The 25722-nt window shown below is 38.1% G+C and overlaps 1 protein-coding gene across 1 annotated transcript in view; it reads right to left on the bottom strand.

Moving 5' to 3' along the window:
- The window catches only part of LOC122092993 (transmembrane E3 ubiquitin-protein ligase FLY2-like), a 28285-nt gene extending 6775 nt beyond the window's left edge, over positions 1-21510 (bottom strand). The window contains exons 1-10 of the mRNA XM_042663275.1: positions 20885-21510; positions 13371-13443; positions 11843-11970; positions 10218-10333; positions 6503-6563; positions 4836-4902; positions 4664-4741; positions 3335-3492; positions 3174-3233; positions 2686-2809 (exon numbers count right to left, since the gene is read on the bottom strand). Of these exons, the coding sequence (XP_042519209.1) occupies positions 2686-2809; positions 3174-3233; positions 3335-3492; positions 4664-4741; positions 4836-4902; positions 6503-6563; positions 10218-10333; positions 11843-11970; positions 13371-13443; positions 20885-21100 (1081 nt within the window). The 5' untranslated portion in view covers positions 21101-21510. The remainder of the gene's footprint in view (positions 1-2685; positions 2810-3173; positions 3234-3334; positions 3493-4663; positions 4742-4835; positions 4903-6502; positions 6564-10217; positions 10334-11842; positions 11971-13370; positions 13444-20884) is intronic.
- Positions 21511-25722: the final 4212 nt, after the last annotated feature.

The raw sequence follows: 25722 nt of genomic DNA, 5'->3' as shown, positions 1-25722 counted from the left end.
GGATGCACAATGGAGTCTGTATAGAAAAGAACAAGGCTTTCAAAATTATGCTGAACCAGCTATAAGGGGTGACTGCCAGAGGTAAGGTCATGATGTTTGGTGGGCTTTCTTATGTGAAGTATCATCTGGTCAGTCTGTCTCCTACATTACACATGACTGGAAAAAATTATTTTTCCTGTTTTGGGTGTAGTTTCCTGCTTTCTAGGTTTTGGTTTTGGGCCCCTTAAGGCAAAGTGGCCTTTTCATCATGAATAAAGTTCTAGATTATCAAAAAATAAGTAAATAAAAACTACTAGTTGGCATGCCTTGCTTGAAACTATTAACTCATTATATTTTGTGTACTTTTTTTTTTTTTTGCTTGAAACTATTACCTCATTATATTTTCTAACGACGGGTATCTAGGCCTTTGGCCTGACTAGTCCCGCAGGCCCATACTGACCCCACAACTGCATGGACCGGATCATATCGGGGTTTAATGAAAACCATTCAACTTTCACTAAACGCAGTGAAGATCACTAAACACAACAACCCCGTGTGAGTGGCCCCAAGGAGGTAAGAGGAATCAAACTAAGAACCACACGCTTCCTGAGGCGAAGGTCCCTTGCCAACTCGGCTAAACCCTTGGGGTTTATTTTCTGTATACTTGATTTGTGCCTTACCTTCTCAAAATATTTTCTTAGTACAAAAGAGTTGATTCATTTCTAATTCAAATAACTTTGTCTTTAACAAACCTCATCTTTTGCCACATTATGTTTTGTGATTACAACACTCCAGACGCATGGTCAAAAGGGTGTACCCAGTGCAAGAGGCTCCCGATACTGTGGGGTCTGGGGAGGGGCATATGTACACATCCTTACGGACCTTACCCCCACTTTTTGTGGAGAGGTTGTTTCCTTGTTTGAACTCGTGACCACCAGGTTGCAATAGAGCAACCTTACTGTTGCGCCGAGGCCCTCAATGGTAATGTCAAACATATTAAATAATATCTTGTATTATCACAAAGATAGTAATTAGGGAGAAAGTGCTGATATCAGAATCCTACCCAACATTACTTCATTGTGTCCAAAAACTTAACAATGATCCTGTATGTAGCAAGGTTGAACAAATATGAAGCAGAAAAGTGAAATTGTAATGGAGAGACATTTCATACAGAAATTGATAAACTTTGCTGATACCATAGGATATGTTACAAAAAAATCATGACAATGACTGTTACATAGTGGTCAAAACATTTGATTGCCAACATCTGGGCCTAATAACATGGTCCTAGATCATAAAACTACTCCATGATTGACGAACCATTTGCCAAGTCACAAACTATTAAGCAGAAGATCAGACCAAATTATTTGGTCAAGACAATTCATCCCAGGTATTTCATTCTGTTCTCTTATAATTGTTAATTGTATCTGCCAGGCCATTTGTACTATTCGGTCAGACAATATGGTGCCGTTTGACAATACTTCTGTTACGCGGGAATGTTTCTAAGCTGTAAGGGGTTTTTTTTTTCCTTCTAATTTTGGTTCTTGGGGAGAGCTTCTGGAGAATAGATGCGTGTTTGGCAACATGGTGTAAAAAGTGTTTCTTAATCAGAAAAGAAAGGAAAACACGTTTGGAAGGCACAATAACAGAGACACATCTTTTAAGAACTGAATCAAATAGAGACTACGGAAGACATTAATCAATCAAAGGCTGAGTTTGTTGCTGTATTAATCAATCAAATAAAAGGGATACACAAGATAAAACCAGATTTAGCAATGAATTCTGAAAACAAGACAAGCTGCACGGTGACAAGATGATCAACATAAATAACAAATAGTCCCGTTTGGCTGTTCCATAAAAAAATGATAGCCAACCCAGATCAACAAACTCAAAAATAAAATAGTGTAAAACAGAGAGATTATCAAATCCATGCTCAAAACCCGCTTGGGGAGGGAAAACCAGAAACAGGAAGCAGGCATCTCAAGCTGAGTCAATCATTGGCAAGAAAAAAATAAAATCACATACCAATGCAGCTTGAATGCCTCTTGTAAATTCTTTGTACCCAACTAAAAAAAAAAAAACTGAAGAGTGAAGGCTGCCATGTGGATGGCAAGGCTTGGATTAGATCAGTAACTCCAGAAAAAGCTCCCTGAAGAGTTCAGGAATAGCAAGGGATCACATGAAACATCTCAGGGGCCCTAGATTTCAAGTAGAATTTGTGGTTTGTGGTTGGGAAGCAACCGTATTTGGTGATACGAGTCATGGGCACTGGAAAGGTGAAAGTAGTTGAAAACTAAGAACCAAAGCTGCCATCTAAACTTATGTAAGGGATTTTTTCAATAGACCAACTGACTCGATCTTCATGCTTGTGAATCTCAGTGCTGGCTCAAGAAAGAAAATTTGTAGTTTTTCCACTTTCCACTTTTCAACCAAGGTCAGCCAAAACCAAAGTATCAATCAGGCCAGCCCCTCCCCCAATACCCCAGGGATACTACGATCCCAAGACGAACACAGAATGGGAAGTAGTGAGCAGTGTACCATCACAGTTCACAAGGGGCAATCAAGCTGCATTGCAAGGGTAGCAATTGAATCGCCAGTTGATTGTATCAAATGGCAGAAAGAAGAGCTACAAGTTTCTTTTTTTTCTTTTGGATTGAATCACCAGTTGATTGTATCACCCGTCCAACTTTTATTACATTAGTTAATATACCAGTAATGATGATTTAGACAACTTACCAACTAATATCCCTGCGGTTAGATGTAAAAGGCAAAGATAAGCATCCATGATGGCCTGTTGCCCAATCATTACAATTGAAACTTTAGCTGCTCCCTGAAAAACAATGGTATCATCATTAGACTTCTGTGAACCGGGATGTATTACATTGTTACAACCGTCATCCCAAAAGCTTCAGCTATAAAGAAGGGCACACAACAGTGCACATCAACACACACCCCGCACATGCAGGCCCACACACACATGGCTCTGCACGTGGCACCAGGGGGTAAAGAGCCAAGGGCACAACACACTCCTCTGAACCTACCAGGGATGAAGACCCGACCTCCTGGCTCTAATGCAATGTTACAACCATTTATCTCAAAAGCTTAAGCTATTAGGAAGGGGCACATAGCCATGTATATCAACAAATGTATGTACATATATTTTGAGGTCTTGAACAATTGAGAGAGAATCTTACAGATTGGGTGTTGCTATGTTCCATTTGTCGAATTAACAGAAGAACTTGAAGGAAAGAGACCTGAATGAAAATGCTAAGGTTTCCAGCCAAAACAAAATGGGAAAGAACTAAAGGTGTTAATGAAAATATCAGAGTAATGACTAATGACTTATGAAGGATACGAAGGTGACCATCAAGGTATAGTTGACTGCTTTGTTGTAGTAGACCTCAATGTTGACAGAAGTAGCATTTAATACTATGGATGAGAAACACTCTCCCTCATCATCAACAGATTGGCTCTCTATTAATCCCTGCAACTGATAACGTTCATGATCTCCATCTACAATCAGGCAAAAGCAAATCAGTAAATCTTTAGAACAAGAATATGCCATAAAAAACAATAAAGATAAGTTCTACGTCCATCCACAAGGGAAGAAAGTCACATGCTCATAATGCAAAACATCGCAATGGATGAATTGGTTCACTAAGGAAATGCCTGAGATGTGGAATGAAGATATTGTGCATGTATTTGATTCAATGCTGCTCAAATCCAATGGATTCAAACTTATCTCGATGCAGGTTTTAACCCAGCTCGAAACCGAGATATGGGTTGAAACCTGGTACATTTTCAATTTGACCCATGGTTTCGTTTTGACCCTGCTCGAAAGTGGGAAATTTCAGTCGATCAAGATGTAGAACTATGAAACATAACAAATTAAAAAAAAAAAGAGTATATTAAGTATCTGAAAACAAGAAAGAGATGTCCAGAAAAAAGAAACAAAGTACATAAGAGACACAACATAACCATGACACAATAATCTTAAGGTTATGAAAGACATTTTGGTCATCACACTTATTGATGCATGTAACGCCAGCCCACATGTCAATAGTCAATACAGGCTAAGCTCAAAATATTCCATTAAGCTGAGCTGCCCGAGGTAATGTCTGAACTCTGAAGCCTGCTCAAACCTGGAGGCCTCACTCAATTAAGCCTTCTGAAACCAAGGCCCAGGTCAGTCCGCATATGGGCTGACCGGCTGGGCCAGGGTGGGCTCAAGCTGGCTCAGCAGAGTGCATATACATAATTTTACCAAGTACACACTAATAGGATTCTATGGGGTCGTGTGACTCATGTTAACAAAATCCAACAGTACATTTGCAGTGAAAATAGAAGAAAACAGCAAACAAAGACCACGTCAATTTTCTTTCGACCAAGTGTCCCACACGCCCACGCCCAACCCAAACAAATCATAACAAGAATTGGGTGAGTATAAGGTACTTGGCTGTTGTATTGTTATCATTCTAGTTACAGAGCTATATGGTTTGCAGATGTCTTTATGGGTGTCCAAAAGAGCTTAAATCTGCAAAATGTAACTTATGCCAGTGTTTCTAGAATGCATCATCCAACAACGTCTCTGCAATGTTGTTATACGCAATCAGAGGAGGCAAAGAATTCATATACAAATAATGGAAATAGAACAAATAAACCATAGCTGAACGAACTGAAATACCACTTTGGCCCAAAGAGACACGTGTAATTTGAGCCGCAATTTCTAAATTACAACGTTTATCCATGTCATATATAGGTGCTGCAATAAGAAAGGATAAAAAATCAATAAACATGATTCCAAGAACAATGTATTGTTCAGAATTGTTCTAAAAAGAATAGGTGAAAGAGATTACAGTTTTTCCTTCGCCAAGTTTTATCTATAGGAGACTTTTGAAACACCTGAGATGAGAAAACACCCAGCTGTTCAAAGCAACAAGACACATAATAAGTGAATCTCAAATCCATGTAGGCAAAGCTGATTAATTACATATGCAAGATGATAATAAGATTCTTTTGTTCACCCCCCCCCCCCAAAAAAAAAAAAAAATCATCCTGAACCAAGCCTGTTTAGGTAAGTTCAAGGTAGGCTATTTGGTTATACAACTGTCAGGCTGCACCCAGATTGATAGCAGGGTAAGAAGTTACCGGCCGAAATCCTACCTATTTATTAAGCAGGGCAGGGATTATTAGGTGGTTCAAGCGGGTAACGGATAACCGACAAGGTCTTAAATATTGAATTATTGATACCACATATCATACCAACTATTTTAAAGCTCTTTTCACACTTCTATTGTTTGATGATTTATTTTGGGATGAATTAGTATTTACTGACTTTTTCTAATTGGAGGACTGCTACCACTCTTCACCAAGTCCCATTCTAAGGAAGTCCTTGAGTTAAACCCCAATAGTTGCCCTCATCTTTTGGAGATTCTACTGTGTATCAAAATGTTATATACAAAAATTTTCTTGTTATTTCTCTATCTCCTACATTAGAAGGTTTCTTTGGAATACTTTTTCATGCAATGAATCATTTTCAAAAAACAAAAAATAAAACTTCACTAAACAGGAAAATATTTTTATTTTTTTGGGTGAATAAATATTCATTACCAAAATGAGAAAAAAACTCGAAAAGACACAAGAAAAAAGAACAATGAAATAATACAAAAGGGAAAACACACCCCTCAAGGGATGGGGAGAGCAAAGAAGAAGAAAAGCCCCAGGAGACAAAAAATATGCCTATTCCTTGGAGAGGAAGCAAAGCCAAAGGAAAACCTTGAAACTTTGGTTAAAACTTCAAAGGAAATGGAATCCCAAATCTGACAAAAAAATCCTGGAGAGTGTCTGTCAGACTGTCACACAACATGGAAAAGAGAAGATTCTGTTTGTTTGAAAACTCTAAAAATTCCAAACTCTTACACAACATGTATTAGTGTAATCGTAATGTTTCATATAACTGAAGAGGATGATGCTTGTAGAACCACAGCAAGTTGACCATAAGATCAGCTATCCTACATGAAGAATAATAGGTAGCAAGAGATACAGAAACCCATCAATACTGAAGAACTTTTTTATTACCTGGATGCCTTGTTTCCATAGATGACCATGGTTTATTTCACATGTACCCGACTATCCACAGACACATATAATATATTATTAGATATGAGGACCAGCTAACGTACTTTATATTAGTTGTAAATGCATAACCATCGCCATGTAAGGGATTCCCCAAGGAAAAGGCTTATTGTTGTATCCTGGGCTTTGCCCACTACCATTTTGGTCCCTCACCCCCTAGTCGCTTGGCTGTGTAGCTTTGCCCCCCTAGTCGCTTCGGCTGTGTAGCATTAATTGCTCCCCCCCCTTCCCGTTTCCCCTTCCCCTTGTTCCCTTGTTCTTTTTCTTTGTTAATATTTATTTATTCATCTGAAAAAAAAAAATACATACTTTATATTTAGTTCTAAATGCATCGTGAAATATATAAGGCCAGGAAAAAATGCATGAAGTGAAACTATTGAATGGTTACCAAGTGATATGGAGTAGCCAAAAAATAATCTTCTTCTTGCCCCAGCTCTCCATCTTTTCCACTATAAAAGAAAAGAATGGAACCAAAAAGCTTAAGTTTAACAAGATCAATAAATAGACAGGTAGCAGTAAACTGAACTAAGTTACATATCAAACTCAAGAACCTGGACAATCAAATGTTTTTCATGATATGTAACAAGATCAGCATATTTAAGCTCCATCTACCATTAGCCAAAAATTTCATAACACAAGGGAGGACAAGGTCACTCCACAAAAGCATATCCTCACTACTTGGGATGGTGGCATAGAAGATTTTCTTCTTTTTTTTTTAAATTAAAAAGCAAACAGAAGAGTCATATTTCATTAGGTTTATGAAAGTAGGATGTTTTCAAGGTTAAGATTAACCATCACCAGAGAAAAAAAAAATGGAACAGGTAGTCTCTACAAGAAAAGCATGTACAGAGAAATACAAGATCTACAAAATATCAGCTTTCTCAGAGAACATAGTATCAATAGTTCTGTCTATGATCTTTCATGGCATTTAAATCCCTCAATAATACAAACTGTACGTGAAGCAACAGCAGATGTCCAAACACATCTAGTGTAATGAACATAGAGACTGGAGAATCTTCAGAAACAGGCTTATTCCCTACAAACCTCACATCAAGCCCGTCTTCTGCCGCTTCTTTTAAAGCCTTGCACAATATTACTCCCTACCGTAGCAACCATTTGTACTGATTGCAGATAACTGAACCATCTTAGTCAACTTTCTATCCACTTATTACCATCAGGTGCGACTCTTAAGCTCCCACAAAACCATTTGCCTCTGATTCTATCCTTTCCAGTCTTGGCATTCATCAATCATGCAGCCAAGGACAGGCAGGGAAGAGAATTGTGAATTCCAACCTAGGAGAATTTTGGCCTCTTTTGTATAGTGCACCGAGACCCATGTGACCTCCCTTAGAGTTGCAACAGACCAGGGGATTTATTCAAGTGGTGCACCACTGCAGCTAAAATTGACCTATCGAAACAACAGATTTAGAAGAAAATCAAATTGCTTCAGTATAAATGGCAAAGCTGTAAATACTGTCTTGTTTGGAAAGTCGTCCACAGTTGAAGTTGTTATTAATAACTAGTCTAGCTCCTTTTAGACTCACCAGTTAGTTAAGCCACTTAAAGCGTCAACATTTTCCTATATTTCTTAAATAAAGTACAGTATTTTGTCAAGCACCTATATGCAAAATACAAGTACAAATCCATATATCTATGAAATCATTCTAGCTTTACAAAAAACAATTAGAATGCATACATCAGCGTTGGGATCTTCATAACAAGTATTTCTTGGGAACCAGAGTTCTTAAAGAAGAGGAGCTCCCTAGTCAACAAACATCTCCTAGAGTCCTAGGTAAGCATTAGTTTGACTAGGAGATTCTTCGACCATATCTTGGTATAAAAAATTTCACTTAGCGTACATCATTAATAGAAGAGTTTGAGAAGCTTACAGGAATAGCCATCCTCAAAAGTCCAGAGTGAGAGTGAACTTAAATGGATGAAACTATTTTGAGCTAAAGTCACCAACTGACAAAATCCTAGGAAGTACCCATGTCAATCCACCCATAAATCTTTTCTTTTTTCTTAATAGGAAAAGCAAAAGGGAAAAAAAAATGGATTTTTCTTGTTGACACTCAGGAGGTGTCAAATTGGTCGTTACCGGACCTTTTTACCCTCTTACCCATTTGTATAGTATCTAAAAGGTGAGAGGGTAAGAAGGCAACTCCACATTCATCCCTTCCACCCTATGTGTGATTACAACCCCTTTCCCTATGGCCTGTCTGCAACTCTCTCTCATCTCTCCCCTCATCCAATCTCTTGGCAATGGCAATGGGAACAATGGTGATGGAAAAATTGATAGCAATGGTGACAGGATGGTGGTGGGAAGTGTGACCCATTCCCTGTGGCATGTCTGCAACTTTTAATGTCATCTCTCAGCAACAGTGACAAGAGTGCCAGTGGTGACAGAAGATATCGACGTCAACAACAACGGGTGGGAAAATCGAAAGCTACCCCAGCAACAACCTATCTGTGATTAGCGACCTCTTCCACTTGCTTTCTTCTACTTCGCCAATAAATTCTCTCTCTCCCCTCCCTTTCTAAGCAATGCCGCAGCGACCTTCCTCTTTCCAACGCCAACTTTGCCCCCTAAGTTCTCCAGTCATAGCGAGGCTTCATTCATATCAGGGGAGATTTTAAGTTCAATTTTGAGGTTTAAGGTTTAAGTTAAAAATTATTGCAGATGGAGAAGATGACCGATATCATGGTTGATATTATAGTTCAGCAGAGAAGAATCAGAAAAGGAGAAGATGATTGGTTCATCATAGCTTTTAAAACTTGACCACTTTTGCCCCGAGATTTTAAGTATTACAGGGTGTATATGGAGTGTCAACAAAGTCAAGTTAGAATAGCCAAACTTCACCATGGTGTTGCCATTCGGAGAAACCCAGTGAAAAAATACTACCACAATCACAAGAAACTCTCAAACCTGTAGTAGCTACCAAGTTCATAGTTATAAAAAATAAAAAATAAAAAAAACCCAAAACATAATAATAGTCAAAAAACAATTGATCACCAAGTTAAGAACTATCCATCCCCTTGAAGTCTTTTGACACAAATAGCAAATCTAACAACAGTGATCCAACATAATATATTTGCTTTCAGAAGTAATTGTAATAGGAACAAGTCGTCATAAGCATGAACCTCACCCTTCTATTTCTTCCAATATTTGCTCTTTCACTTGAATTAGTATTCCCCAGAACTTTTAACATTCCAAAAAAAATTCCTCTTTCCAATGCAACATTAATCATTCTTTTGCATTAAGATGTTGATCCTCCATTGATGATCTTCCCTATATATCCCTGTTAGTTCCCTTGAAGAATCTATAAGGGTAGGTTTATGAACAAATGGGGATTTGGTGCCAATAAAACAATGAGTGCACTAAAAAACTGAACCCTAAGTCCCTAAGATGCTTGTCCATGCCCTACCAGAGTAATTACGAGAAGGATATTAACAGAGGATCCAACTCCAATGAACTTTTATATCAATCTGTTCAAATTGTATCATATTTAAAACCTCTATCCCAAGTTCAATCTGTTTATTAAACAAAACACCTTAGTAACTGAATATTGGACCCTACCTTTTACGCTGCATCAATACCTCGACACCATAATGATGAACGCCCATCAGCAAAGATGTTAGACAATAAGTTGCATTTCGCATTGTTATTAATATAACACAGTCTTCACCATTTTATTATACTTTCAGTTTCTGATGGTATGCAAAATTTTACCCAAAAAATGGGTTTCTCCCAATTTTTATCTATTTCATATGGCAGCAAAACATTACCTTAGGTGCTGGGAGAAGGAACAGAAACCTTGAATGTACAGACATTAATAGGGATAAACATCTGATTTTCTAATGTTATTTACACTTTAATTTCATGCGGCACCTTGTGCCAACACCAATGCTGAGAAAAAGTTACACATTTACATGCAACTCATGTTATTCACGTATTTGTCTACCAGCAACACTGCCAAATTAAAAGATAAGAACATGAAAGCATAACAGAACTGGAAAATGCAATGAGAATGTGTAGGAATATAGATTGAGAATAAGCATGTACAAGAAGATCAAAATGTAAGGATAGTAAAGAGGAAGTTTACCTACTGATTACCATCCTAAGTTGTCTGAAAGGCCATATATATACACCTTCGACCCTCATTTGAGCAGCTCCACCTTCACGCTCCTCGTCAAACACATCCTGGAAAATAAGCACTCCCTGTTGCAAACATGGAAAAGGAATGAATCTTACCTGAAATTAATGACCATAAAAAAGAAAGATAAGCAAAAGCATCTATGTTGACACAGATTACATTTAGGAAAGACTTAAATTTATAATGAGTTAAGTGAAGCAAACTACACATGTTCTGATACTTTATTTTTGTGTAGCCCTTCAGGTGCTGATGAACTTCCAACTCATTAAAAATATGAAAACTAGAGACTCTTTCCACAACAGCAGCAGGAGTTTGTATTAGTAGTATCCAGCATTGATAAGGCCATTACGCCAACCCAACTCACTAAGCCCCAACCCAATCGGATGGAGATACAGAAACCTTATTCTCCATTCCACTCTATTTCAGATCAAACCCGATTTGTCTCACAAGTATTTATGTTTTTTTGTTCACTAAGTCAACCCAGGTCATCTACAGCCATTCCCTTTCCATTTTACCCTCGAACTGGTGCATTTGTGTGTCTTCATTGCACCTGGCTGCACCATCTCAATCGACTTTTCCTCATCTCTTAACTTATTTGTACTTCCATTGTTATATCTTTCTCAGTCTAACCACTCATCCATTTTAAGATCTCCATCTTAAGTGAGCTCATTTTACTTATATTAGGATCCATGTTTAAAAGTTGGGCTAAAAGTTCTCCAAATGCAGCCAACCAACCTCTCACATCCACTATAGCAGATAATAAGAATAGGTATGGATCGCTGTCAATGAATGTGAAAATCATATGAAGCCAGAGAGACATCAATAATCCTAAAAACAAAATTAGAAGTAATAGAAGTTACAAAGTTACATCAGTACTGATGACTACAAAATACAGCTTAATCAGCACGATAGTGACCTCTCTACATAGCAGAAAATGAATAACAATCAGAAGAACAGTTCAAATGAATTTTTAGTATATAGGAAAGCATACAACCTGTATAAGATCTCACCCAGTAAGCAAAGAGGGAAAAACAAACCAGTGCAATTGTCAACAGGAAACCAAACTTATCAAAAGTATCTATTGTAATTTCAAGTCCTTTACACTTTTCAGTGTTCCAAACACCGCAAACGATCCTCTCCACTTGCTTTTAGCAAGACAATGCTAACCTGTGTCCCAATTAATTTGGGTTGGCTACATGTAGAATCCAGTTTCAACATTCCACTCTATTTCAAGCCACTTCAAATTAAAAATAAAATAAAACAAATTATATATAATTACAATATATATATATAAGTAGAAGAAACAAAGATATGCTACAAGAACAAACTTATTTATCATCATAAGCACCAAAGCACTGGAGGGAACCACTCCAACCCTTATATGAATAAACATTAACAGAAGTAAGTTAGAAAGTTTACTTCACAGCAACCAATACAATTACTCAGCCCAACTGATTCCGTGGAAAATGGCATTTACCTACTTTAATTTCTTAAAGAATATCCGATCAGATGAATATGAATGATGCTTTGACCCTTAAATGAGAATTAACTCTTAAGTTAAACATTCTCCTTACCTGCACATAATGGACACCAGATATCTTTGTTGGGGTACTGACTAATTCAAAGATAGATATTCCATTAGATTTTCCAAAATCTGGAAACCTGGTAGAGCTCTTGCTGGAATCTAGGAAGCTCCAAGTGCCTGCCCCAACAAGTGTAATCAGATAAACATTACAAATACCAAGTTCATGACTTTTAGAGACTAAACCTTTAACCTTCCTGCCTAGAAATAGTCAAACACAAAAGCAAAGGAAATATCAAAAGTCAAAACACAAATTTAAAAGGGTGCCAAGCCTTGCCAACTACATCTACATTACATACTAGTTAGACTAACAAGAGTAGTACTTGCCAATGGAAGTATTTAGCCTACCAAGCCTATCAATAATAGATAGGCAGGCAGAGAGCCAGCGAAGCCATATTTTCCGAGTGGAATGGATGTACGTGGATTGGACAGCAGATCAGAGTGAGTAAGAGATCATGTGAAAGCAGAACTAGTAGAAAGACCCATAAGAGGTCTTGAACAAGTGAGATAGGCTCAAACATCGGCAATGGAATTGAGAAGGTTTTCCACAGTTGACCAGGAAGGGCTAGCAGAATAGGGAAAGGCTGGAGGGCAGATTCCAATGATTCAAGAAGCCAGGCCACATAAGACTCACTGAAACCAGAAGGCACGCTACCAGGCCAGGTAGGTAGTCCAATACTTCTCCATTAATATAAAGAAAATAAAACTCCAAGATTCATGCTGTACTGCATTAGGGGAGGTGGGGAAAGCCCTATAGATGGTCATGCTTTATTCTATATTGGCCTGGGTGGAGTTGAATTGGATGTCTGAAGTGACTGTCCAATCAAGGTCCCAATTAGGTTTTCTCTCTTCAAGTAACAGTTCTTAGTCATATGCTTCCGTGATCCATTCTCAATCTCAGAACTCTTTAACAGCAGTCATTCTTTTCCTTCTCTGCCAAGCCTAGCTAAGAGACTTTCAAAGTATGGTTAGGAACTTACAGTGGCCTTTCAACCATGAAGTAGAAATTTCTACATCATTTTTGGTTTCATTGTAGATGTAAGTGAAACTTCACCAATACAATTTAAATGGATCAGACTAACGTGCCTACAATGCATTTGTGTAACATTCATACATTTAGTCTTGGTCCTCTTGGATGTTGAGGTAGATCACACAAGTTGGTATTTTTCCATGCCATCTGGGGGGGAGAGGGAGTGAAGAAGAGGGGGGAAAGCCAATTTTTACATGCATTAAATAACTTCCCATCCACCTCAGAGAGAACTAATCAAGGCCAAAGTCATAATGAAAATTGCCTCACATGATCACATCTACATACATGAACACACAGCACATACCATACTAGTTAAAAAATGTAATAGCAATGGCACAATTCTAAAATGAATGCCTTCCCTTTGACTAACCCAGGAAGAAAAGAAACATGCGTGTCAGAAAGCCTTTGCTTAAAAAGACAGGATACTGGCTTATCCTATATCAACTACAAAAGCCAGATAAAAATCACAACTAGAAGAAAATGAGCAAACCTTTGTATGTTCCTGTGATATTCCAAGCAGAATATGGGCCCAGATCATTTTCATCTCTTCTAATAAATAACCACTGCAATCACAAAGGATGGAGGCATAATATATGAATTTCAATTTCAGACAGGTAAGTTAACAATAAAAAATCAACCACGAAATATTGTTAGATCACCAACTTGCATGTTCTATGATTGAATATTTCAGAAATATGTTCCACGTCTGGTTACTATTTGTAACCACCCACCATAGAAAAATAAAAATAAAGGAAAAATACAGTAGACACTAGACACTTCAAAAAATGGTATACTTTCCCTTGATAAGTGGAGGGAAAGAAAAAATGAATTTCTAACTAGGGATATAATTTAGAAAGACTGATCAAAACAAAGACTAAAAAGGAACTACTTAGACAATAGTTCTTGGAAACCTCATGCCTAGAATGACAAACAGATTATAATTTCAGTTACTTATAATAGAAAATAACTTTCCTTTCTCACTCATGAAATATTTTTAATGTTGGTGACTCATAAACCAATGCTTGTAGAAACGCAACCCTAAAACGATGCAGAAGATAATGGAAAGACAAAACAAACAATGCACACGGATTTTACGAGGTTCGGCAAGGTTGCCTACGTCCCCGGTGAGATGAGATCCTACTTCACTATCAATGGAGAATAGCATTACAGCGCTCGTCCTCACACCGCCGTCCTGCCTGTCTAGGTGCTGCACCAGTACTCCCTGGATTAAACTGCGACGGAATACAAGACATCATACACCAACAATCTCCACCTTGGCTTGAATTCTGTCGAGCCTCCTGTAAAGATCACTTGTAGACGTCTTCATCATTGTACCTCATTGGAGGTACAAACCCGCACCTGTTTGGTGCATCCCTCATCTTCAACAATGAGTAATCTTAATCAAGTCCAAACAGGACTCGAACTTCTCTATAGTAACTAGCTTTGTAAACATATCTACAGGATTGAGATCTGTATGAATTTTTCTCAAGTGAATACTGCCTTCTGACACAAGCTCCCTGATCTTGTGAAATCTCACATCAATATGCTTTGTCCTTGCATGAAACACCTGATTCTTTGCAAGATATATGGCACTCTAACTGTCACAATGTAACATTGTACCTCCTTGCTCCAACCCCAACTCACGAACCAGTCCAGCTAACCAGACTCCTTCCTTGGCAGCCTCAACTGCTGCCATGTACTGTGCCTCTGTAGTGGACAATGCAATTGTAGACTGAAGCATCGCCCTCCATGATATAGGTCCGCCAGCCAATGTAAACACATACCCTGTAGTAGACCTCCTCTTGTCTAAATCACCAACATAGTCAGAATCAACATAACCTGCCAATTCTGTAGAACCTCCCTTGCCACTGAACATAACACCTATATCTTTAGTTTTGCTCAAATATCTGAAGATCCAATTAATTGCATTCCAATGCTCTTTCCCTGGATTACTCATATATCTGCTAACAACACTGACTGCATGAGACAAATCCGGCTTGCTATAAACCATAGCATACATGAGACTCCCAACTGCGCTAACATAAGGGACTTGAGACATCTGCTCCACCTCCTCATGTGTTGTAGGGCATTCCCTTTCAGATAACTTGAAGTGGCCAGCTAACGGAATGCTAACCGGCTTAGCCTTTTCCATATTGAAACGCTCTAGCACCTTTTCAATATACCTCTTCTGAGTTACCCAAAGTTTACCTGCATTTCTATCTCTAAGGATTTCCATGCTAAGAATCGTCTTAGCAGCACGAAGATCCTTCATCTCAAATTCAGCACTCAACAAAGACTTCAAAGAGACTATCTCATGTTTGTTCTTTGCAGCAATGAGCATGTCATCAACATAAAGCATCAACAAAATAATGGAATTATCACTTGACACTTTATAATAAACACAACTACCATACTCACTTCTTGGGTAGCCAATCTTCATCATGTGGGAATCAAAGCATTTGTACCACTACCTAGGAGATTGCTTAAGGCCATAAAGCGACCTCTTAAGCAGACAAACATGGTCTTCCTTTCCTTGCACCTTGAAACCTTCAGGTTGCTCCATGTAAATCTGTTCTTCCAAGTCACCATGAAGAAATGCAGTTTTCACATCAAATTGTTCAAGCTCTAAATCATGCATGGCCACCAAAGCAAGTAATACCCTGATCGAAGTGTGTTTCACCACCGGAAAGAATATTTCATTGTAGTCTATCCCCTCCTTCTGTGCATAGCCCTTGGCTACAAGTCTGGCCTTATACCTTTCACACTCCTTCTCAGATGCTGTCTCTTTCTTACGAAAGACCCATTTACACCCAATGATTTTTCTTCCCTTGGGTTTTTCCACAATCTCCCAAGTCTTGTTCTTCTGTAGAGATTCTATTTCCTCCATCATAGCTGTCATCCATTTATCATGCTGTGCATCACTCAAAGCATCATGGTAGGAAGATGGATCACCTGTACCTACAGTGAGGGCATAGGCAACCATGTCCTCAAACCCGTATCTCATAGGTGCTTTGTGAGTACGTTTCCCTTTACCCTTTGCCACAGTATAGGGAACTTCTACTGCTTCCTGTTGTCCTGGTAAGTCACTTGATGACTCATTCTCTCTTCTTGTTTCTAATTCACCCAACTCCACCTGCACAATAGAACCTTCTTTATTTTCATCAACTGCTTGTGAATTGTAATTTGACTTCACTATATGAGACTCATCAAACACAACGTGTCTGCTAACTACAACTTTCTGTGAACTTGGATCCCACAACTTGAATCCCTTTACACCTTTCTTAAAACCAAGAAAGATACATTGCTTAGACTTTGAGTCTAACTTGGAACGCTGCTCACTCTCAACATGCGCATAGGCTGGACAACCAAATATTTTTAGAATAGAATAATCTACTGGTTTTCCTGTCCATACCTCTTCAGGAATTTTACAATCAATCATCTTTGATGGAGACCTATTGATGAGGAAACATGCCATATTCACTGCTTCTGCCCAAAATCTCTTGCTCAGCCCTGCATTCAGCCTCATACTCCGAGCTCTTTCTAGAAGTGTTATGTTCATCCTTTCAGCTACACCATTTTGCTGTGGTGTCTTTGAAACAGTGAAGTGACGTGTAATCCCTTCAGCTTTGCACAATTCTAGAAACGGCTTGTATGTGTACTCTCCTCCATTGTCTGTTCTCAAGTATTTAATTTTCTTTCCTGTCTTCCTTTCTACCTCAGCCTTCCATTCCTTAAATTTAGTGAACACCTCACTTTTATGCTTCATGAAGTAGATCCAGACTTTCCTTGAGTAATCATCAACAAAGGTCACGAAGTATTCTGCCCCACCTTTAGATTTTGTTGTTGAAGGACCCCATATATCGCTGTGTACATAATCAAGCACCCATTTACTCTTATGTTTTGCAGTTTTGAAACTAACCTTGTACTGTTTTCCGAACACACAATACTTGCAGAAGTTCAGTTTACAAGTTTTTACTCCCTTCAACATTTTCCTTTTATGAAGCTCCATCAATCCTCTTTCTCTAATATGCCCTAACCGCATATGCCACAGATAGGTATCATCTGTATCAAATACTGCATCTGCAGTCACTGATGCTCCACCTATAACTGTACTCCCTATGAGTCTATATAGATTTCCTACTAGTTGTCCCTTCATAACAACCATTACACCCTTAATAACTTTGGGAACTCCACCTTCTGCTATGTACTTGCAGCCATTTGAGTCAAGTGCCCCCCAAAAATATTAAGTTTTTCCTTAATTCTGGTACATGTCTCACATCTGCTAAGGTTCTTACTATCCCATCAAACATCTTGATTTTGATAGTGCCTATCCCAATGGTCTTGCATACGGTATCATTCCCCATTAGGACAATCCCACCATTATATGGTTGATATGTATCAAACCAATCCTTATGTGGACACATGTGATATGAACATCCAGAATCTAAAATCCAAGAATCAGAAGGTTGATTCTTACCTTATGATATAGAGAGTACATCTCCATCATCTCCATCTGAACTGTCAGCCACGCTAGCTTCCTCAGATGCGTTATCTACACCTTTCTTCTTTAAGTCCGTCTTCCTCTTCAAGCACTCTCTCTTCAGATGACCTTCCTTTTTGCAATAGTAACAAGAGACCTTTGTCTTTGTCCCTTTTGATTTTGATCGACTCTTCCCAGATCCCTTCTGATTTGATCTCCCTCTTTCCTGCTCCTTGTCACCTCCGAAAAAACCTTCTCCTTCAGATTTCGTACTGCTGGCCTTCTTCCTTGTATCATTGGACATGAGGGCAGCTGCGACTTCATCCATCTCAAGGGTCTCCTTCCCGTACAAGAGAGTCGTTACTAGATGATCATATGATTCTGGGAGCGACGACAGCAATAGTAACGCATTGTCTTCATCCTCAATCTTAACCTCCAGGTTTGCAAGTTTACTTACAATCTGATTGAACATGTTAAGATGCTCTAATAGATCCGTACCTTCCTCCATCTGTAGATAATACAATTTCTTCTTCACGAACAACTTGTTCGTTAAGGACTTCGTCATGTAGATACTTTCAAGTTTCGCCCATAACTGCGGTGCAGATTCAATACCCACAACATATTGTAGGGCATCGTCAGAAAGATTTAATCGAATAGCACTTACCGCCTTTTCCTCCACCTCTTCCCAATCTTCGTCGGTAATTTTTGCAGGTTTCTTCGACTTCCCCAACAACGTTTTCGCCAAACCCTGCTGTATCAGAAGATCCTTCATCCTTTGACGCCAGAGGGTGAAATTGTTCTTCCCATTAAACCTCTCGATGTCGTACTTGACATTCGATCCCTTCCCTGCCATCGTGATAGTAAACCCTAGAAAACGGAAACCTAGCGCTCTGATACCAATTTGTAGAAACGCAACCCTAAAACGATGCAGAAGATAATGGAAAAACAAAACAAACAATGCACATGGATTTTACGAGGTTCGCCAAGTTTGCCTACATCCTCGGTGAGATGAGATCCTGCTTCACTATCAATGGAGAATAGGGTTACAGCGCTCGTCCTCACACCTCTCAGTATTGCTTGCATTACAGAGAAAGAAACCCTCGATACAAATATAGAGCGAAAAAAACCCTAATCCGGATTAAACTACCATTGCCCTCAAATAAAAAAATTCGAGCGGGGGGCTGCACCCCCCTACACCCCCTGCTATGCAGAAGGGCCTCCTGCCCCCCTTGCAACCCCCACGGCCCGCTAACCGGCTAGCGGGACCGCCGTCCTGCCTATCTAGGTGCTGCACCAGTACTCCTTGGATTAAACTGCGACGGAATACAAGACATCATACACCAACAATGCTTTGATACATAATCTTCTCACCATTCATTACATCCTCTAAGCCATTTTGCATTCCACACAGGGGCTAGGAAAGATCATGGAGCTGGTCAATAAATCCTTTCAGGCACCTGCCCTCCATCACCACACCCTCTATATCACCCCAGGGAAAAGATAAATAGAGTTCATAGCATAAAGAAGTCTTTTTGTTTTTGCTTTAGAAACAAAAGTAAATATGATCATTTCCATACAGCTCCTACTTGCGATAATTTGTACAATCCAAACCTGGACAGAGCATGATAAAAAGGGCAGGGCCTGTAGCCCATGAAAACAAAAGTCCCAGTAACCCACAACACTGTGATAAGTACAAAAAATATAGAGAGTAAGGATTAGCTGCCAAACCATGACACTACAAAGCCAGAAGAATGAGCTACCATGTAGTGAGAGGTCTGATTAAAGTGCATGCATTTCACATTGCATGAACCAAAAGAATCCTTTGTTCAGGAACACCTTGTTTGGTCAAAGATCAGAAGGTCCTGATTTGTGGTATGGGATCTGAAAACATCAGAGAAGGTCCAGGACTTCAGGGTCTTCAGCCCCGATCTGAGAGAGAAGCTCAGTAATCTGCCACTACTGTGGCATGTTTTCAAAAGAAGAATTGCCAATTTAATTACTCATACTATCCACCCCCTTTTAATAGGGTAAGTTCATTAAAGAACGCATGGAAGATATACCTATTAATGCAGAAAACCCACCCTTGGATAAGATAAATTCATTAAATAAGGTGGAAAAACTATTCCCCTCAGATAAAATAGAGAAAGCTATTCAGAACAACAAAAAATCAACCAAATAGGCTTAACAAGGAAATCATCAAGATGAAGGAATGTCTCTACCATTTTTTCCTTTTTGAAGTTCAGAAACGGATTTTCTTTTAGTATATAATTGAGGGCCAAAGGTACAGGAAAGTGGAGACTAGACATTCTCAAATCTATTCTTCTGTTCCTGAACTACTTGTATACTCGAAAGTTCTTTCTTCTTTTGATGAGATACTATTTTATAAGAGATGGAAAAAAAGAGCCGCAGGTTTATAAATCGTCCCCATTGAAAAGAATCTCATCCCACTTGTCCTGAACACAGACGTTAAGGCCTTAAAATCCCACCGGGATCAATTCCAGAACAAGAAAAAAAAAATTAAACTGTAGCTGGAGGTGACTGTGTAAACCATGTTGACAGTCAATGACAAGTTCAGAGACAGACTGAAACATCATATTCTGTTTCAATACTTTCACCTGTCTGTAAATGCCTTTAGACTCCTTTAGGTGTCTGCAATCTAAGCTAATCTGTCAAAAATAGCTACAAGATGCAAATCCTTTTAATATTCAGAACAAGCCTAATGCTAAACTTTCTGTAGGTGAAAGAAATCCCTTTCAGACAACACATGCTATTGGTTCATTGTCTCTTATAGTCTTATATATTATAAGTTTCAGCTCCAATACCACAAAATGTAATGAAGATCATTAGTCAGTAAAACCTTTGGCAACAGGCCAGTACATTATACTGTTTAACTTTGTAAGACAGATTTCAGAAGGGTCAAATACTACTGATGTGTAACTTTCCACTTATAGACCCACTCCCCAATAATAGCTAACATCACAATCTTAACACTTACAAGACAAAATTCATGAAATTATCTACCATTTATTTCACAGCTTCCTTTAAAATCTCTCTTTCCTCCTAGAGTATGTGTCCTCCACCGTTCTCATCCTAAACTTTCCAAATGGACCAGTAAACCAGATAACTCTCTATGACTAATCAAAGCAAACAACTATCATCCACTTACTTCCTCATAAGAGAAACAAACAAATGTAAAACAAATTGCTCCATATCTTATACAATAAGTATAGCTTTTTTTTTTTAACCAATCATGGTAGTCCCACTGTAACAAGACTCTAGGTCCACATTAGGGGGAAAAGATAACATCATTGCTAAGGACCAACACCTTACATACCCAATACACCAAGATAACACTTTCAGAATTCAAGAATACAAAATGACATTTATCTTAGTGGATTTCCAGAATTGGAATTCCAATACGTATGAAGCAGGCATCTTCATTTCTGAATTGAAAGAAAAAGTATGCACAAGAAACAAAACATTCCCAAATTAAGCAAAGAGAAGGATAAGACTGAGGAGCCAACCTCATCACCCCAGGAATGGGACTTCTCTCTAAGAGGTCTCAGCGCATTGACCGGCATAAACAAAGCGAAAGCAACCCAGAGCCCCAATAAGGCATCGTACAAAGAAACCCTTCTCTCTCTCTTGAGCTGCATATAATCTGAATTTCCTCTCCTGATCATATCAGAACCACCTTCCAAGAAGAAGAAGAAATTCAAACCCATATTTCCGCCAAACATATACGCTTAATTAGTTGATCTCCATGAAAAATCAAAGAGAACCCAATGAAACCCATGAAAGAGAGAGGAATTGAAGAAGAAAGCGGTTGCTTCAAGTGGAGTCAACCATAGGAAGTATCAACCAACAGACCCAAGAGGTACGGACAGGGAGAGCTCAACGAACGATTGAACCAAAACAACTAAACCTCAACGAACACCTCGACGAGTTATTAGCTGAACCATGGAGCAGAAATTTAGAAGAATTAAAAGAAAAAAAGTGATCAAATAAATTAATTAAAAAATAAACAAGTGTTCTTGGTCTCTGGGGTTCATCTCTCTCTCTTTCTCTCTCTAGTGTTTCTCTCTCTATGGCAGTGGTGGATGACGGATGTAGCCATGGTTTTTTGTTGGGTGAAAGGTAGAAATGAAGGTCAGCGGCCAACAGTACAAAGAGTCCATCTGGTTTTACTACCTTTTTATCAATACTGAATCTGGCCGCCGGCTAATTGGGTGATTCGGGCGAAGTTCCCGGGTGACGGTTACGCCCGGTTCGATATTGTCGGGTAAATTTGAAAAAATGCAATGACTCTTCTTGAAATTGAGCTACAGAACATTCACTCAGATAGGAGGGTTTGTTAGGGTTTGAGCCCTTGGCCCTTGATTGCTTGCAGTGGTAAGTGGTAACTGATCACCCAATAGACCCACCATGTTTCTCTTGACCCGAGAAAACCAATGTGATTCGGTTCGATTTGGATAATTTGTTTGGTTTATCATTTTTTTTATAGGTAAATCTGAGGGGAAATGAATTAATAAAAAGAGCAACCTAATGCACGAGGTTCTCGTTAGTGCAGGGTATGAGAGAGGCAAATGAATTCCCTTAATTGTGAAGTATTGATCCTTGCCAATTGAACCACCCAAAGGGTCATCAATTTTTAATTCGCCTTTGCTCTCTTCTTCTATCTTTTTATTTTAGTATTCTTCTTTTATTTATTTACTTTTTTTGTAGAATTTTTTGAAAGTTTTAGTTTTGGCTAAAGAAAAAACTTTAAAGAATCTTGAATCGGTACTGATGTTGATTTCAATCCAATTTCGATTCAAATCAAGTGGAGTCGTTCAGAATCGGCTGATTCTCCCAGATGGCCTATTGATCGATCATTTTCCCCCATTGTTGCTCGGCTTGTGTATCCTCTTCATGATCTTGCTTATTGCTTTATCTTCAAACATAGTGTCAAATCCCAGGGAGAGGAGAGTAGTGGTGGTGGTGGTGCCATCGATGACATAAGAGTTGTCGAAAAGGGTGAGCACAAGGGAAAAGAGTCTCCCCCTTTGACGTCTCCACCATGCACTTTCCATTCACACCAAAATTGTAGCGATTGTTAAGGGTGTCAACTGCTCAGGTTCAGTCCAAATTACCAGTATAAGTAGTTGGGGCTGCAAATGGCAGGCATGAACACTTTTATAAAACTGTTAATCGGTTTTCAAGCTTTAATTAAGATATCAATAATCTGACTAAATGGGCTATGGAACCATTTATCTCTTAACGGGTTTTAAACATGTCAAGTGCAATAAAACAGGCTTTAAACATGTTAAGACGCTTAATCGGTTGGTCTCAGTCGAATGACCATCGGGCAAGGCTTCCGCACTAGGGACGACAAATTATGATCCAAGCTTGAGCCCGATATGTTTAAAAAATAATCTGAACTGGTTTTGTGTTTTCCCAATCGCATTTGATCGGATCTGTTGATGCAAGCCTGGAATTGATACCCCTAGAAATGGTGATTTTATTACCATTACGAGTAGCAGTGGAGTGTTTTTTACATTAATTTCTCTCTCTCTCTCTCTCTCACACACACACACACACACAGCTACGGTAGGTTCAAGTTATACTATCATCAACAGAGCATAGTTGGTTTCAATAAGAAGATAAAGACAAACAATTATTCATAAATTTAATTTTATATTTTTTTGTTGCTTGTCTTATTCTATAATTATACAAATTTAGGCATAGTTTCTTGTAAGAAAGAATTCAATCACATGATGGGATTGGCATCTTTAATAATCAGAAGTTATATTATGGATTGAGATGCAATTTTTGAAGCTTTTGTATTATATTTTAATAAAACAATTAGTTATCTTCTAGATTAAATCAATTATTAAAAAATTGCATCCTAATTAAAAAAACAAAAAAAATGGCGTACTAGTAATCCATGACGGTTACTTTGAGAACTTATGTATGTGGATGGGAATTTATCATATGGGGTTAGTATTGGTATCTTTTGCCTTCTCCTCCCTTATTCTCTGGTTGTCCCCACTTTTCCTTTTATTTCTATTGTGTTTTGTATAGATCTATATAGTCAATCCCATCAAATTGAGCCGAGTTTATTGTTTTTTGTTGTTGTGGTTGATTAGTATTAATATTTTTATTGATATTAACCTAAGTTTTAATTTTCACCCGCATCCCCCTCGAGTCCAATCATTTGCAGCCGTTGCAACGGTGTAGTGAGTATCCAATGGCTGGGAACATCCGAGCACACACTCCAAAGGACTCTTAGTTACTAAATACTCACTGCATCGGTGCAGTGGCTGCAGAGGATGTGGAGCCCCACCCCTCCCCACCCAAAAAAAAAAAAAAAAATTGAGATACAATTGAGTTGGGATGCTAAATTTGACATATGACTACCTCCAGGTTCCATATCTTCCAATGCTTGGAATGACCACATCCACATTAGTAATTAAACAAAAAATGTTAACTCTATAAAAATACATATAATACATATCCTTAGAAAAATTCTTTTTTCTTTTTTTCCTTGCAGAAGCTTAATAATCTCATAATTAAGTGATAGCACAAATTTAGACTCCCCCAATAATAAATATATGGTAATTAATAACCTTATGAATAGACTATTTTTCTCATTATTTACTCAAAAGTTATTTATATGAAATTGACAATTTATCTATTTATGTGTCTTTATATTTCTATTATTACATTTTTTTTTTATATGTAATATTTCAGTTGAGATAGTATGTGCATCATGATACATGCACTATTAATAATATCTCCATTCACTTGTGAAATATGTAACAGCAAGTTGGCACCATTTAAGAATTTATAAAAGAAATAGATGTTTGACAAAAGTAAGTTAAAGATGAATTTAGAAATTAAAATATATAATGCATATCACTTTCCAAAACTTTATTTTCATTTTATTCTTTTTTTTTTTTTCATTATGGTGAAAAATCCTTTTCTGATTTCCATCTTTATTATTTCTCTTCCCCCATACTTTCAACCATCTTCTTAAGACAAAATAGCTAAAACCAACAACTTGAATGATTAATGCAATATAAACATATGTTCTAGTATCTTAGTCCCTCACACCTACCCAATTCCTTCTACTCTCTCTCTCTCTCTCTCTCTCCTGTTATTATTATTATTATTATTATTATTATTATTATTTTTGAGGGGGATAACTAAAGCCTAAAGGTAAGCTAATAATTGATTAACTAAAAGAAAAGAGCATCCATGAATATCCAAATGAAAAGAAAAACAAATACAAGTTTGAATTCCTTAGTGTCTCACTCCCAGACCAAACGAATTCCGGGTTTAAATATTTTTCGTGAAAAATATAATTTAGATTATTGTGTTAAAAGTGCAAAATCCCTCTCCAAATTATTTAAAATGATCTATTCTTTTTTTTTTTTGGTGGTGGGAGGTGTGGGAGAGGTGTGGGTTGTTGGTGGTGGTGGTTGGTTTAAATCTCAATACCAGGGATGTAAAAACTTAGATGGAATAGATCCAAATCTAACCGCTACTAGACACCATATAATGTTTGATAAAGTTTTCCTTCACCGTTCGGTCAAGGAAACACAATGAGGATGAGCGGTGAAGGAAAACGCAGTGAGGATGTGACCCTCTTATCTCCCCCCAATCACCTCTCATTGTACGCTTCATGAACTATGGGGCACTAATGTCCATTCACCATGGCCTCAGGAAAACTCGTTCCTAATGTTTTGATAAGCAAGGAATTCGAGTAGTTGGGATAAAATATCAGTCAAACTGGAAAAGAAACACTCAAGACTTTTTGCCCATTACTGCCTGGAAATTTCTCAACAAATCTAAATTGCACGTTATACAGCTGTAGTGTCTTAATCAACCCAGGTAGGATGTCAACCTATTCAAATATTTTTTTCCCAAACTATCTGCCATTAGAGCAGCTTTAGAGATCTTCTAGCTAGGTTGTCCTAGCTAATACAGTTGGGTTTCTTAATTGTCAATTGTTGAACTATAATCTAAAAGCATCAATGTCTATGTGTGTTCTAACAACTTGGATTCCATTTGTTGGAATCGTTCTAATTGTTTTCTAAAATTTCTTGTTAAATTTTCACTTGGTCAAATCAAATTACTATGGAGAGAAAATTTGATAGATGGTTTGACATTAAATTACTAAATACACTCTAACTTGGACCACTTGGGAAATGATTTATAAGACTTGATGATCCAAGAAACTTGACACATGAGTGAGAGGATCAACTTCATTAGATAGCCCTCGAAAACTTCTTTGTCTGAAACAATGAAGCCATATATTAATCTTTTCCTCTCAAGCTGTTCCTTTTAATGGGCCAGAAATAAATAGAAAGGAATTTAC

The sequence above is a fragment of the Macadamia integrifolia genome, chromosome 11, assembly GCF_013358625.1.
Source record: "Macadamia integrifolia cultivar HAES 741 chromosome 11, SCU_Mint_v3, whole genome shotgun sequence".
NCBI lineage: Eukaryota > Viridiplantae > Streptophyta > Magnoliopsida > Proteales > Proteaceae > Macadamia > Macadamia integrifolia.
The sequence above is the reverse complement of the archived record's forward strand: the minus strand, read 5'-3'. Positions and strand labels throughout refer to the sequence as shown.